Source organism: Pecten maximus, chromosome 4 (assembly GCF_902652985.1).
Source record: "Pecten maximus chromosome 4, xPecMax1.1, whole genome shotgun sequence".
Lineage (NCBI taxonomy): Eukaryota > Metazoa > Mollusca > Bivalvia > Pectinida > Pectinidae > Pecten > Pecten maximus.
This window is the reverse complement of record NC_047018.1, coordinates 32,512,648-32,527,539: the sequence shown is the minus strand read 5'-3', so window position 1 is coordinate 32,527,539 and position 14,892 is coordinate 32,512,648. Positions and strand designations below refer to the sequence as shown.

The following is a 14,892-nucleotide window of genomic DNA, read 5'->3' as shown; positions in this document are numbered from 1 at the left end:
AAAAAGACCGAGATGCATTATTCAAAATGGCCATCGCCTTATTCAAAATGGCCACCAACTTCTGATTGGTTTAGGCTTGTAAGGTCAACTTCTACTGAAGTACTTGAAACTTACTACCGTTGAACCCTGTTTGTGGACGACAAAAGTACATCATTACCTGAACGAGTGTTGTACTGATACAACTAGTAATCCGCATCCCACTCGTGATACGAGGGCGGTGATTGGCTGTACTTGGAGTAGGTGGAGTTCGTATTAAAACGTTGACAACACTTGGAAATGAAACATAAATTCAGCACAGGTTTTGTATTCATGCATGTCCACATTGATCAAAATCACGACAGAAATCGGGATTTGGAATACCCCGAGGAACAATAATATCAACATCATATCCTGTTTGTCTTTGAGAGGAGTTCAGATTGCAGTTACCGTCATGATCAGGTCAACCGTTAGTACTAGTGCTGGTGCAACTAAATCTACGATCTTTATCGGCATCGGTGTCGTCGTTTAACTTCAGGTTCGATTGACCTCACGGCCAGTGCTGTTATGTGTTTATATATAATTTCAATTAGAAATCACATTCATACGAACATGGCACGAATCACTATGATCACATCTAGCAGAGGCTCGCTAGCCGTCGGTGTTATTTACAAAATGTTTGTCATGCACGCGTACTCGAATTAATAAAGACGAAGCAAGGTTGTAGTCACGAATATTTGTCATCTTGGTCTATTTTTTTTCGAATGAGCAACAACATGTTTTTGTTTTTTCTAACCTGAAAGATGTTTCCTAGTAACTAATCAATTATCGCTATACACAATCACACGGATATCGTAATTTAAGCAGATATTGTAACTTCAAATGCTCCCTACATTGGGAACCCCTGTACAAAGCCGGACACACATGTACAACGAGTCGGTGTCCTTGAAGCTCCATGTACTTCAAGCGAACGGTCCAATGAGGAAACGTTTTAATCTCTGAAGCCGCGATTTGTTTGTATTGGATAATGTACTATCGATATTGTTCGCAATAGTGTTATACTTTCATTGTTCGCAGATAGGTTTCAACGGCAGTAACATTTATGATCTGCGTGCCATGTAGTTATGCATATAAGAAAAAAATGACCGTGAAGCATTATTCAAAATCGTCACCGGCTTATGATTGATACAATCCACAACTGACTGATATGATTACACTGAGCTATAGCCTACTCAACTATAGCACCCACAGGGGTTATATGTTATTCATCGGGATACAAATCTAGTTACAACTTTTAGAGCACTGAATTGCCGGTTCGCTGACCGTTTCAAATGTTTCAAAACTCTATGTCATGATGACGTCCATGCTTATGTGAAAATAACAAAATCATGTGATGTTTTTTATTTCGGTTATGTAACAGACTTTGAAGGGACGATCTTTACTTAGAAAATGGTCTGTCTTGCAATTAGTGTGGAATAGATATCCTTTTTTGATTCAACACTTGTAAAACCACGAAAAATTACAATCATCCACAATATATTTCCTATACAGTAGTTGTGAATTAGTTGAAATAATCGTTTGGGCAAACTTCAATCGAAGAGCGTTAAAAAAGTACATTATTAGGTTTGGCAAAATGAAGCACCGCTTCATATGTTATTTTTGTAAGAGAGAAGCATATATATCAATTGTGTCAGAAAGATGTTTTTAACGTATCTAGATAACTGGGCCTAAATTACTTTGAATTGAATATGTATTTCCCACAATACCAAAATATGACATTTACATAAATAACAAATGAGGATCCAAGCCCGCATCACTCAAATCCATTCATCACCTACACTATTATACATTTTTAAAATTATGTATCATATTGTACACTAAAAAACTATGTTTTTGATGAAGTGAGCATAGTTTACTTTTTACTTTTCTTTGTGCCAATACAACAGTTAATTGCATAATTACGCTACTCATTATTGTTGAAGACAATGATAAACTAGTTAACACTGTATTTGTTACAGATGAGCTATGGAGAATTCATCAACATTCTACAGACATTAACCGGTCCAATCAATGAAGACAAAACGTTTAGCTTTCTCTTCTCCCTCCGACCAATCCTCATCCTTCTCGTGGCAGTGGGAATGTGGCTTGCTACATTTATTTTTGTACTTATATTCCTCAGAGATGAATCAAAACAAAGTAAGTGTATCTTGTCGTCACGGCTTATGCATATTCTAATGCGACAACACAGTTATATTACCTTGATACGTTTCAAGGTTACGTGCAGAACAAGTCTTAAAATAAAGTTACTTCCCTTTTTTTGATATATGTAAGCGTTAACCAGTTAGTTTCGAGCAGATTAAGGTCAAATTTTACTCTATAGCAAAAAGAAGATTTATTTAAAGACGTGTAGTGAATGTTTCTTTCACAAAATGTCTATGTCCCAACGATTCTGATTGTATATCCGCTGTAATGTAGTAGAGCTAGCGGATTATAGTCAGAATTGCTCATTTTGTTAAAACGCGAAGTCAAGCCTACAAAGTCAGGAGTTGCACGTCTAATTATGTTTTCCACAGTTCAGACTTGGTATCGTATTTTGATAATATTTGTTGCGATGTACATTCTTCCTTGGTTTTTAGTGTTTATGACTGTTCGCTGATGTCTCGTGTACTGTACAATTACGACAATCAATTATCAGCAGCCTCATAGTGCTTGATAAATATCTACACCTACCATGACTTAATTGGAGTTTCTACCGAACGAGAACAGCAGATGTAATTCGTTATCACAATATCGTTTAGATAGGACATCAGTACTCGTTTTCCCTAGCTAGGGTGCATTGCTATTTCGCAATGTATGCAATATTTAACAAAATGTCATATGAAATCATGGCTACATTTCATTCAATTAGTTTATATATTTATGTGCGGTGTTCATTCGCAGAGTGATAGCAAAGCCATGCTATATTGTGAACTGTGAATTGTGATTCATTTTTATTTATGAATGCATTCATACCTTCCTTATATATAAATATGTTCTTAATGAATTTAGGAACGTGCTTGTTACGAATTAAAAGAACATATATTCAACACACTCCCATAAACAGGTAAACCGTTTTGTATTTATATTTTAGTAGGGGAGGGGAGACTAATGCTGTCATGTCCCTTCCTCGTTGTTTGAATTCTTTATCATTAAGTTTTGTACTTTTTATTTTACAGGTGCCTTGGGTGTGCGACTGCCCGTCTTTTCCTTGCCCATGTTGTTTGTGCTGTACGGGTATGGCATTCGATGGAAGCGCCAGCGACGGAAAGATAAGGTTCGTCTATGTTATATATACTTTGAACGTTATTTCATGATTTGGTTTTTAAATGCTACATTTTTAACGGATATTTATTCAAAAAGTAACGCATAACCTTTCTCCTGCAGAACACCTTAGGTTGTCATAAACATCAAATATGTCACCTCTGATACGCGTTGACGGCAATGTGTCTTGATGGGATGCGAAGACAAAGAAGATTTGTCCCTTCATTGTAAAATCAAATATTTACAAACATTCAAAACGAACATAAGTTATCAACTGCATAATCTTAAGCATGCGTATCTATTTTGTCGAGCAAACAATGTATTCTTTGGCATGATTTGTCAATAACGCTCAGAAATATACAGTACTTGGCAGATGTAATATTTACCGGAAATACGTGTTTTTCGAATATCTCTAAAAAATAAAGTTATAAAAAGTAAGCTCTCAGAAATTGGATTTACCAATCAAAACGGTACACGCAAGGCGTCGATGCTAAAAAGACACTAGAGAATTCCATAATGACGCCTTCGCATATTCAAGAAGGAAAACGCAAAGGAATTGTCAATAGAAGCCGTCAAAACACAATAAATGTACAATTGTAATGGGTGGAATCTTGTAACACAATCTCTAGAGCAAAGGCGCTTCTGTTGGAAATAGTCGTTGTCTTAGTTGATGATTATATTAACAAACCTTAATGACTCATATTCTACAGCGAATTCCAAATGCATTTCATTATTAATACGTACTTTTCAAGTGCACAAGCCTAATGGATATCTTTGCGAATTGTCTTTGTTCTCCAATAGGGATTTAGATAATAGCTCTTTCTGCAGGTCGTAAAACACGCCATCGTTGGACCGGTAACACTTCTGTCTGAATGATCGAGACAGGTGTCACCATTCCGTGTAAATATGTTATTGATCAGACAGTTTTGGTGACGGGGGACATGTAGGTTAAGTGGCCGTTCGAGCATCCAAACCCAGCAACAATCACATTGTTATGTTTCCATTTACAATTTCTCAAGTAAAGGTGCGTTTCGGTTCTTATGCGATATATGCCTTGTTCGTGATCAAGGACGTACATACCTCTACAGGGTTATTAATTAGTCAAAGCCCGGTTCGTATTCCGCCACAAACGTTTATTCACCGTTTGTCGTTGCCATGGTTTCAACAGGTGTACAAGTTTAAAGGTCCCGAGAAAAGGACAGCTATACGGACTTGAAACACTCTCTTCCAAGTCTAGCCAACTAAGACGTAGCACACTTTTTTTATCTTCCCCTAGAGATGCGAACGTGGCATATTACAATATTTCGAAATATAAGGAAACGGATGTCACACATTTGACCGTAACTAAGCTACTTGATCCAGACAGCTAGCCAGTATAAGAAAAGCATGACCACCAACGCCAACATGTCAGATCGTATACATTTATAATTTTTTATATTCGCTATTTTCATCACTGACCACGCAATTTCCCTGGCGTTTACTGACCTCCGCCTATGTTTAACTTGAAGGCACTACTACAGTCAACACTAAGACTTGTCAATTAATAAACACTTTCTAAATTGAGTGTCAGATATTACTTATTGAAAAGAAATACGTATAGATATTGATTAAATTTCATACACAAAATAACGCAATAAATACACTACCAATATTTACACGTTTGCTTCTAACACATATAACATGCATATTATATGATGTTAAATACAAAAAAAAACATTTAAGATTTAAAGATGTATGTTACAATTGATCGCAATCTTGGATTTATAACCTATAATCATCTTATACTCCTCAAAACTCGATTACCGTTCATATTCAGATTACAGACTACATTTCTGACGCCAATTTTTTCGCGAGGTTAGTGAAAAGAACATATAGTTATCGTTTTTTTCTGACGCCAATTTCATCGCGAAGTTAGAGGGAAATGTGCGACATTGTGCTTCTTTATACACTCCTTGGTGCGTCGGCAATTACAAAATGGTCCGTTGTTCGCGTCGTTGCAATGCTGCACCTATAATCTCTTGATTGTGCGGCCTTAATATGTTAGGCGTACTCGAAGTGCGAGTAATTCCCTTAATAGGACGCTCTAGAGATGACTGATAACCTTGTATCATTTATACTGTCATACATCCTGTCAGTAGCATGGTATTTCTATCGTCAGGAATCGTCATCATGGGATTACTTGAGAAATTGAAAACTAGTTTTGATCCATTTAAACCAATCGAGAATTTCTTTATCTCAAATTAGAATGACTTGTTTGTATTGGGTGCCATCAACATATCAAATAAAACCTTAAAAAAATTAGCGCTACACTAGCTTCATTCTTACATTTTAATTCACAGAAAATGCGTTATGAATAATTTAGCTATATCACAGTTTTGAAGGTATGATAATTTGTCTATTTATATTGATTGGCACACTCTATATATATATCATTGATGCATAAATGAAAAGCTGTTTTCCTTGAAGCATTTCTAAAGCAGACATCACGTTTGCTTTTTGCTTTCCTATGGATATAAACTCTATACCACCTGCAGCGCTCGCAATGAGAAAACTAGTGGGGTTTTTCACTGCAAACCTGATATCACAATGGCAGCATCTAAAAATCGTGAAATTATACATATTGAAGAGCTACAATTCAATCCAAAAATCAGTTTTGATGCATTTGCTCTGTACATTCTAATTTTTGGTAAAGAATATCAATCATTTCTTGATCTAAGTATGAAATATAGGAAAGATTTCGTGAAACAAACATCTTTACATCGATAGAGGATTCCCAATAAAATAATATAAAATCAGATGTTCTACAAATGTTTTGAATGAAAACTGATGTTATTTAGCTATGTTTTATTTGTGTACACTGATTTCAATATGAATTGTATTATCTGCGAATTGTTGTTTATGTTAACTTATGTTCTTTGGGAATGTGTTGTTTATGTTGATTGGTGTTATTTTTAATGTGCTGTTCATATAGACTGATGCTCTTTGGGATTATGTTGTTTAAGAGACTGCTGTTCTTTTGGATTGTGTTGTTTAAGAGACTGCTGTTTTTTTTTTTTTTTTGATTGTGTTGTTTAAGAGACTCATGTTCCTGTGGAAAACGTTGTTTATGTTTACTTGTGTTCTTTAGGAATGTGTTTTAGTATACTGACGTTCTGTGAAATGTGCTGTCTGTATAGACTGAAGTTATACTTGTTCATTAACAGATAGTGAAGTCAATGCTTCTGAACTGTGTGACGTTAAACGAAAACCTATACGAATCAGAGAGGCCAGTCCTACTTACCGTCACCGCAGCCAGCAAAGGAGTCTTTTCTGTATCCTTTTCTTCACTCGGTGTTTAATATACTCTTGTGTATGTAATTGAATATCGTATGTGTCCCTTTCTTGCTGTGACAATATATTGATAACAGTAATAGATATTGCAGTTTCCCCTAATTCGTCTTTTTGATAGCCTGCTAGGACCTGATAATGCGTCAAATCAAGAACGTTAAAGGTCTTCGTTTTAGATAAGACTTGAACAAAATAATTGACATTAAGTGGGTCTTGCAGGCGCGCATCTGATTAATTGAAATATTAGATTAGGCAAGGTGCATAAATTTAAATTAATCTTGTATTCATTCATTGCAGCATACTTCTCTTCCAGTATCAGGTCTCTGGGTCTCATGGATATTGAGAAGTTGTTTAAAGGTTAAAGCACATTTTACCTCTGTGATCTTGAATGTCGGTCAAGGTATTGCATTTGAACAAACTTGATAGACCTTCATCCCAGCATCCTACAGGCTAAACGTCAGCTCACTGTGACACTGGTTATTGCGAAGTCGTTAAAAGAGATAAGCATATTGCCTCCTATGACCCTGGATGTATGCCAAGGACATTCATATGAACAAACTTGGTAGCACTTCACCCAAACAACGTACAGTCCAAAAAATAAGTCTGTTGGCCTCTTAGTTATTGGGAGGAAGATTTTAGCGTATTTGATCTTGTGATCTTGAATTCTGATCAAGGTCATTCATTTGAATAAATTTTGCCCAATATGAGGTCTTGAAGCATATTGGGTTTTAAGAAAAGACGTTTATGATTTTAGTCCATTTGACCCTTGTCACCTTAAAGGGTAAAGTTGACACCGGACGGAAGAACCTACGAACGACAAACGCCGCACTATGGACAAGAGAGCTAAAAAAAAGTTTTGATTCTTAATTGTGTAACGGCCCATCGATTATAAGAGACATTAAAATATATGATGTGTTGGCTTTAAATGAATTGACTGTCAATAATCATAGTTTATGTTAAATGCCAATTGCATATGGACAATCAAATATTAATACAGAAACAGTGTATCAAACACAAACTGTTCATTGGTTACAACAGATAATAATATCTCAATAAATGTGTTACGTTATACGTTATTAAGTCAAGTTTGTAATTATTCCGCTACAAATGCACATTTGTAATATGTTGAGATCACAAATTCGTTTAGTTTACAAAGAAACGTCGAATTCATAACTTTATCGATTACTGAAATTATAATATTCCAGTCTGCAAATTGAGATTATATCGCTATAATTATATTAGTTAATTATGAACTCTAAATGCCCTATCAACGCCATAAAGGTTCAAAGAAAAAGTAAAAATGACAAACAGGAAAAGAAACATGTAAAAAAAATGTAAATATATACATTGGTACACTCACGTAAAATTTAAAATGAAAAAGTGACGATGGTTAAGGCACAAACAGCTTTCAGATTGTAGTTCAAGATATTGTCGATGTGAAAAGTTTCGAAAAGTACATATTGTTCTACAAACTCTCTCTGTTAGGCTGTATATGAATGCAATCCAATGAAAGTGTTTAATGGACCATTAAATGCAATGCACTAATGTTTCTCATCACGCTTCAATAAGTAATCATATTGATGAAAACGTAGAGATGCTCCATTTTATATAACAGTTGTGCCGCTGTCTTACTTATCTGCGTAGCCAAAATGCTCTAATTATAATATATCATTCACTGTCATTATCCTTATCTTGGTTTAGATTCATTTTCTGTACTTTTGTATGTTCGACTGTGTGGTGAGTACTTCTATAAAGTAAACAATGTGTCCAAAATTATATAATGCTTATTTTGAGTCCTCTTGTTTCCTTTTGATCTGAGTTATTTTATATATTTATATGCTCTGTTACTGCGTTCGTTTGGCTATAATTTAACTGTAAAAATACTTAATAAGTTTGGGACTCGTAACGTTTCTTCTTCCTCCTGATATTGATTTGGTCTGAAGGATCCAATAACTTTCTACTATGAATGTTTCGTTTGTATAGCTGATGTAGGGTGTTATATGAAATGAGGTTTGCCAATCAGAAACTAAACAAAGTTAGTTAAAAACATTTTATTAAATTTATAGCATCTCTGATTTTCCCTTATTTAGGAGAACAGCGGCCAGTTTCTCATTATTTGAATATCAAATGACATTATTTCGAGAAAACATGACATAACTGTTTAGACTAATCGAATCAAATCACACAAACCCCATTTAAGACTCACACATTTTATGCACAGGGTGATGTTGACTTGTTACTGAATACTTACATGGAAGAGGACGCGGAAAAGTTTGCAACGCTTATAGAATTATATACCAAAAATCAAGACTACGTTATACAGGTGGGTAACGCATGTTGTTGGTTGATTGGTTTGGTTTTTTTATTAGTTAATGTCCTGTCAACAGCTATGGTCATTTAAGGACGACCTCCCCTGTATGTGAGATACATGATTGTAATGTATGTGTGTCTGTCTGATTTGGAAGACTGCGATACGTTCGCGGAAATGACTTTATAGTGCTGCCTCATTGAAACATACTGCCGAAGACACCAAGCAGGACAACCCCACACGGTCACATTATACTGGCAACGGGTAAACCTGTCGTCCCAGTCCCAAAATCCTGGGCGCTGAGCTTGAGCAGAAACTACCATTTTGCAGACTTTGGTATGTCTCGGCAAGGAGACAGAACCCAAAGCCTTCCTAATAACTAAAGGCCAAAGAAAAGGCATTGTCAGGCGAGACAATAGAAAGAACGAAGTTGCTAGAAAAAGGATCAAAATACAATATCCAGAATATAGTCGCATTTTACAATCATGCAATCGGGGCAGCAGGTACAGTTCTTACGTCTACTTGCATGCTAAATTGATGGTAGAAATTAAATGAAACAAAATATCTAAATTTGCTACTGTGTAGGATTATGGTCTAGAAAAGCTTCCAGTAACAACACTCAAAATAAATGTTAGTTTTTGGTTACAAAATCCGTTTAATATGCTGTTAATGTGACCAGAAAAAGAATCTCCATACCTAGAAATCGCGTTAGTAGTTTTGCTCTATACTCAATACCACGTTTACGGGATTGCATGTTCGTATTGACATGACACCATTCTTTTTCAATAGACATTTTACAAAACCATTGTTAAACCTGTTGTGAAGAAAAATACCCACACAGCAGCAGATCAGGCAGATGTCACTATGTTTGGGGTTTTTTTCCTGGGGCGATCGACATGTTCTGCCTGTTCTCACAACACGCACCACAGATCTGTCACAAAACAGATGTTGCTTTACGGTTTTTACTCTAATTGGGACTTTGACTACAAACAACCACAGGGCTTGTCTTGCTTCAACTGCAGATTTTCAAGAATGTCCTATTCATCTCAGCCGAAATCTAACTAATGGAACAGACACATTGCTTTGTTCGTTAGCACTTGTCAATAGTGGGGACGTTAGCAGAAACTGGAATTCTGCCAGGACTTCAGCTATACGAGTCTAACCATATATAGGTTTGATTCTATAGGCAATTAGCAGACATACATACAAGTATACCGATTGTTCACTTGAATATTGATTCTAAGCTGCAATAGTTACCAGCATGTATTGAATTAACGCTATGCGTCAATAACGGTTTCAAACTCAAGAAATAGACGCGTAGATATGAATCACACCGATATGGTCTATGGTGTCTATCAAGTAAAACATTACAATTACCGTTATTGTTACAACTACTCAACATTTTCATGTAAACGCAAAACGAGTCTGATTGACAACTGATCATTTGATAAAATTTAGCATAGAAGCAAAAGAAAGGATGTATTAAAATGCCGCCCTTATCCTGAAAATCGACAATCTAGATTCGTTCCAAGTCTTTTTTTTTATGGCGAAATCAATATCAATAGGACCAAGAAAAACATTTTTACCTATTTTAAAATATATATCATTTCTAATGCTTATCACTCTTTGTTACCCGTTATTTTTACCGGCAGCTTTAGTCGAATCAAGCAACTTATTTGCTATATATTTTGTTCGTGGGATTTCTTATGTTCCCAAAACGAAGTTTAGTACTTAATGTTTTGAGGTATTATTTTTGTGGCTTTGGAGATGCTGACATGTTTTCATAGCCTCTGATTGGCTAAAACATTTTGAGCTTTTGTTCTATTTGGGACCTCAAAATGAAAACCAAGTATAAGACACGCTCTAAAATGAAACAAAACATGGGATATAGTCCACACACAATAGCCGCTTAGTCAACGCTTCTGGTTGGTCGAAATTAAGATGTCATGTCCGAGTTTCATGAAAATCGATGTTATGGCATGATTGACACAATGGTGAAATCCGTGTTGTCATTTGGCAATTAAAAGGCTTCTGAACATTGACAACGTAAATATTTATTTTCATTAAAATGGGTTGACTACCTGAGGAGCGCCTTGACGTACGGCAACTCTTATGTTAAATTTCGATCAAATATTGTGGAAATATTGCGATTTAAGGAACACTATTGTGGATTCTTAAAGCTTTGTTATCAACCGCGAGAATAGATTGAGACTTCTGTAAATGGCTCGTTACAATTAACACCTGTTCTGGGTCGATTTAAACTTATTTTTCATAGTTTAAAGGGATTTATTCGGTACTTATCTGCTTTTTGCTGTATTTCTACCTGTGTCGGATGGTTGGTATAGAGAAATATACAAACACCAATCCCCTTTCATCAATTTGTATTTTGGGGTTTTTTTGGGGTTTTTTGGGGTTTTTTTTTTTCTTTGATGATTTTAGATACGTAGCAACCAAGTTAAGTTTTTCCAAATCTTAAAGACACTGTAGGAAAACGGATTCAGTAATATAAAGATTCTTAAAGAAATCTGAAATATTCACCTATTAATTATACGACCTGAACTTTTTAACGAAAACTTACCAAATTAATATCAACATTACCTATGAATAGTTAACATTCATGCTACATATTAAACGGTATTGATATCTTGTTTGTCTTGTATATCTTTTGCCAACTACTGAAGTAAGTTGATTTGTCTGTTCTCTGTTCAGGGTACAATGGCAGAACGGATGTGTGTGATGTTGTCTGCTCCCTATTTACATCGAATGCTTCAGAGACAGCTCCCCAAATCCTCTCAACAGCGTCATACCAACCACACCTTCTGTCTGTGTCAATTCATCGAAATTTTCATTGAAGACTTCTTTGGGTGCATCACAAAGAAGAAACTAGTGAAGGAACTCCGTCTAGTTTTGCACAAACATCTTAATTTCCTTGTCAAGAAGGAAACACTCCGGGAATATCAGGAAAAGCTAGCAATCAATGAAGATTTTAGTTTCGTATCCACGTAACTAACCATATATGTTGCACATTAAATATTTGTATTAATATAATTGTTTTTTTTTGTATTGATTGTTCTACTAAGGTTGTATTATATATGCAGAGGAATAATTTGATTATAAGAAAGAATCCATAACCGATTTGATATATAAATGATGTAATTATCACTGCAGTTGATATCCAAGGGACATTCCTGAGGCATTGTTGTTTTTTAATGTATGTTGAATAGGAACACCAATCAAAGTGCATACCAGGATTACTTTGTAATTCTAAACGGACAATCAACACTATAAGGTCATTAGGGCAAACAAATGGTGAATAAAAAACATTGTGATTAAAAATGGGCAAAAAAATCTCAACGGAACAACATCAACCAAACGAAATATGTAAAATGTAAATATATATTGGTACATTATATAAAAACCAATATGGTGTTCATATAGAAATTTGAACACAATAATAAAGGCTCGCATATATCATATTCATATATATAAGTCCCCGATATTTCCAAGTAGCATCACTTCATATGACCCCGACACCTATAAAATATGTTTGATTGAGTGAAAGGCGTCCAATAACTAAAGTTCAATTGATGAAATGCCTTACGTAAATACTGATAATAATCTATAGTTTTGACATGATTACAAACATGACATTACAGCAAACCGTCGATAGAATCAACAAGAAACCGTCATTATAAATGACACTCGATTCAGAGACGATTTTGCCACTAAGCACGTGTTGAGAAAACATTGTGAAAGTATTTATACCATACAATTATCCAACATGGTTGGTGTAGAGGTAAAATATGGTAGACTCAGCACAAATGGAAAGGCTGACACTGTGCCTGTCCTTACAACTTAGCCTTAATGTGATGGAAGCATCACTCTGATGGTAAGGCTGGCTATCCCATCAATATTTGGCGACGGTTATCCAAGACAACTGTACGTCCTGACATGGCGTGTCTCCGGGAATATCGTCAATACGTTAGATTGGCCAGTAAGGTATCCCGATTTATCGCCCATAAGACTCGTAACAGCGCAGTGACGCAAAAGCGACATTGGGACTGTCGAGAATACTTAGTTACTGTCGGGAGCTTCACAGGGAACATCGATCGACATGAGACAGTAGTTCTGGCTGTGCAAATGGAGGATAAACCTGTGACTCACATACCTCATACAAACCAATACCACATGGTGGCAATTTCGGGTTAAATTCGTGATCTTAGATGTACTATATTAAAGAGAACATAATGAACATATCAATCATCTATCTTTGGCATTTGATGGGAATTAAATTTAATAACATATAACTGTAATCAAATCCTAGGAACCATGTCTGCAGTCGACTGTCTCTAATCTAATTAAACATACAAGTCTAAATCTTTTAATATTAGTTTACTTGAAAGTACATACTATATTGAACGACAAAATATCAATACAAGACTCACATGCATATTTCTAACAACATTAGCTCACGAGAGATACTATAGCAATAAATAATTGTATATGAACATAATTGTATTGTATGAACATAGAGTTTAATTTACAAACGCAGGGTAACTACAGTTTGTATTAAAACACAATCAGGGTAAATGTAGGTTACATAAAAGTGTAGACAAAATAAAAGTACATTGAGCACATCGGGAAAAAAGGCAAAACATAATTTCAAAGTGCATTCAAAATACCCGTGAATAGAAATAAGCACAATTCTAGAGCAGACAGGCATTACAATGTTGTTGGGGAGCCTCAGAAGAAATATTTCTGCCCATACCTAACTGTCTTTGTCTTTCTGCCCATACCTAACTGTCTTCACCAGATCAGATCCTATACATATTCAGATCGACCCATAGTCACCAGATCAGATCCTATACATATTCAGATCGACCCATAGTCACCAGATCAGATCCTATACATATTTAGATCGACCCATAGTCACCAGATCAGATCCTATACATATTTAGATCGACCCATAGTCACCAGATCAGATCCTATACATATTTAGATCGACCCATAGTCACCAGATCAGATCCTATACATATTTAGATCGACCCATAGTCACCAGATCAGATCCTATACATATTTAGATCGACCCATAGTCACCAGATCAGATCCTATACATATTCAGATCGACCCATAGTCACCAGATCAGATCCTATACATATTCAGATCGACCCATAGTCACCAGATCAGATCCTATACATATTTAGATCGACCCATAGTCACCAGATCAGATCCTATACATATTTAGATCGACCCATAGTCACCAGATCAGATCCTATACATATTTAGATCGACCCATAGTCACCAGATCAGATCCTATACATATTTAGATCGACCCATAGTCACCAGATCAGATCCTATACATATTTAGATCGACCCATAGTCACCAGATCAGATCCTATACATATTCAGATCGACCCATAGTCACCAGATCAGATCCTATACATATTCAGATCGACCCATAGTCACCAGATCAGATCCTATACATATTTAGATCGACCCATAGTCACCAGATCAGATCCTATACATATTCAGATCGACCCATAGTCACCAGATCAGATCCTATACATATTCAGAATCGGATTCTTGTCCTATAAAAAGAAACGCTGCATATACATAATAACATATATACATATCAAATACATCCCATTTTTATACACGGACACATGCCTGCAGACACATATAGAGGGACATAACTCCTTTAATGAAACAACCTTTACTGATATGCTTTACGTACATGTATATAGTTTAAAATTACAAATATGGCTAAGGTAAAACATCATTTGGGACACTTACTGACATATGTTAGAGCTTTCAAAATGTTTGTTATTTTAACAGTTTTGAATAGATTTGATAGAAGCCAAGGACTTACTATGCTGTTACAGAAGCTACCTCCTATATGTTTTAAAATAAAATGTGTCTAACTCATCCATCGATATATAATAGGTGAGCCCAGTTGTTCAAAAAGTGATAAGGCTAATCTC

At 35.6% G+C, this 14,892-nt stretch overlaps 1 protein-coding gene across 1 annotated transcript in view; it reads left to right on the top strand.

The window, feature by feature from the left end:
* The window catches only part of LOC117325863, an 84,145-nt gene extending 72,190 nt beyond the window's left edge, over positions 1-11,955 (top strand). Inside the window, exons 6-11 of the mRNA XM_033882360.1 lie at positions 1,995-2,172; positions 3,192-3,289; positions 6,480-6,587; positions 8,305-8,340; positions 8,825-8,926; positions 11,621-11,955. Coding sequence (XP_033738251.1) covers positions 1,995-2,172; positions 3,192-3,289; positions 6,480-6,587; positions 8,305-8,340; positions 8,825-8,926; positions 11,621-11,917 — 819 coding nt within the window. The 3' untranslated portion in view covers positions 11,918-11,955. The remainder of the gene's footprint in view (positions 1-1,994; positions 2,173-3,191; positions 3,290-6,479; positions 6,588-8,304; positions 8,341-8,824; positions 8,927-11,620) is intronic.
* Positions 11,956-14,892: the final 2,937 nt, after the last annotated feature.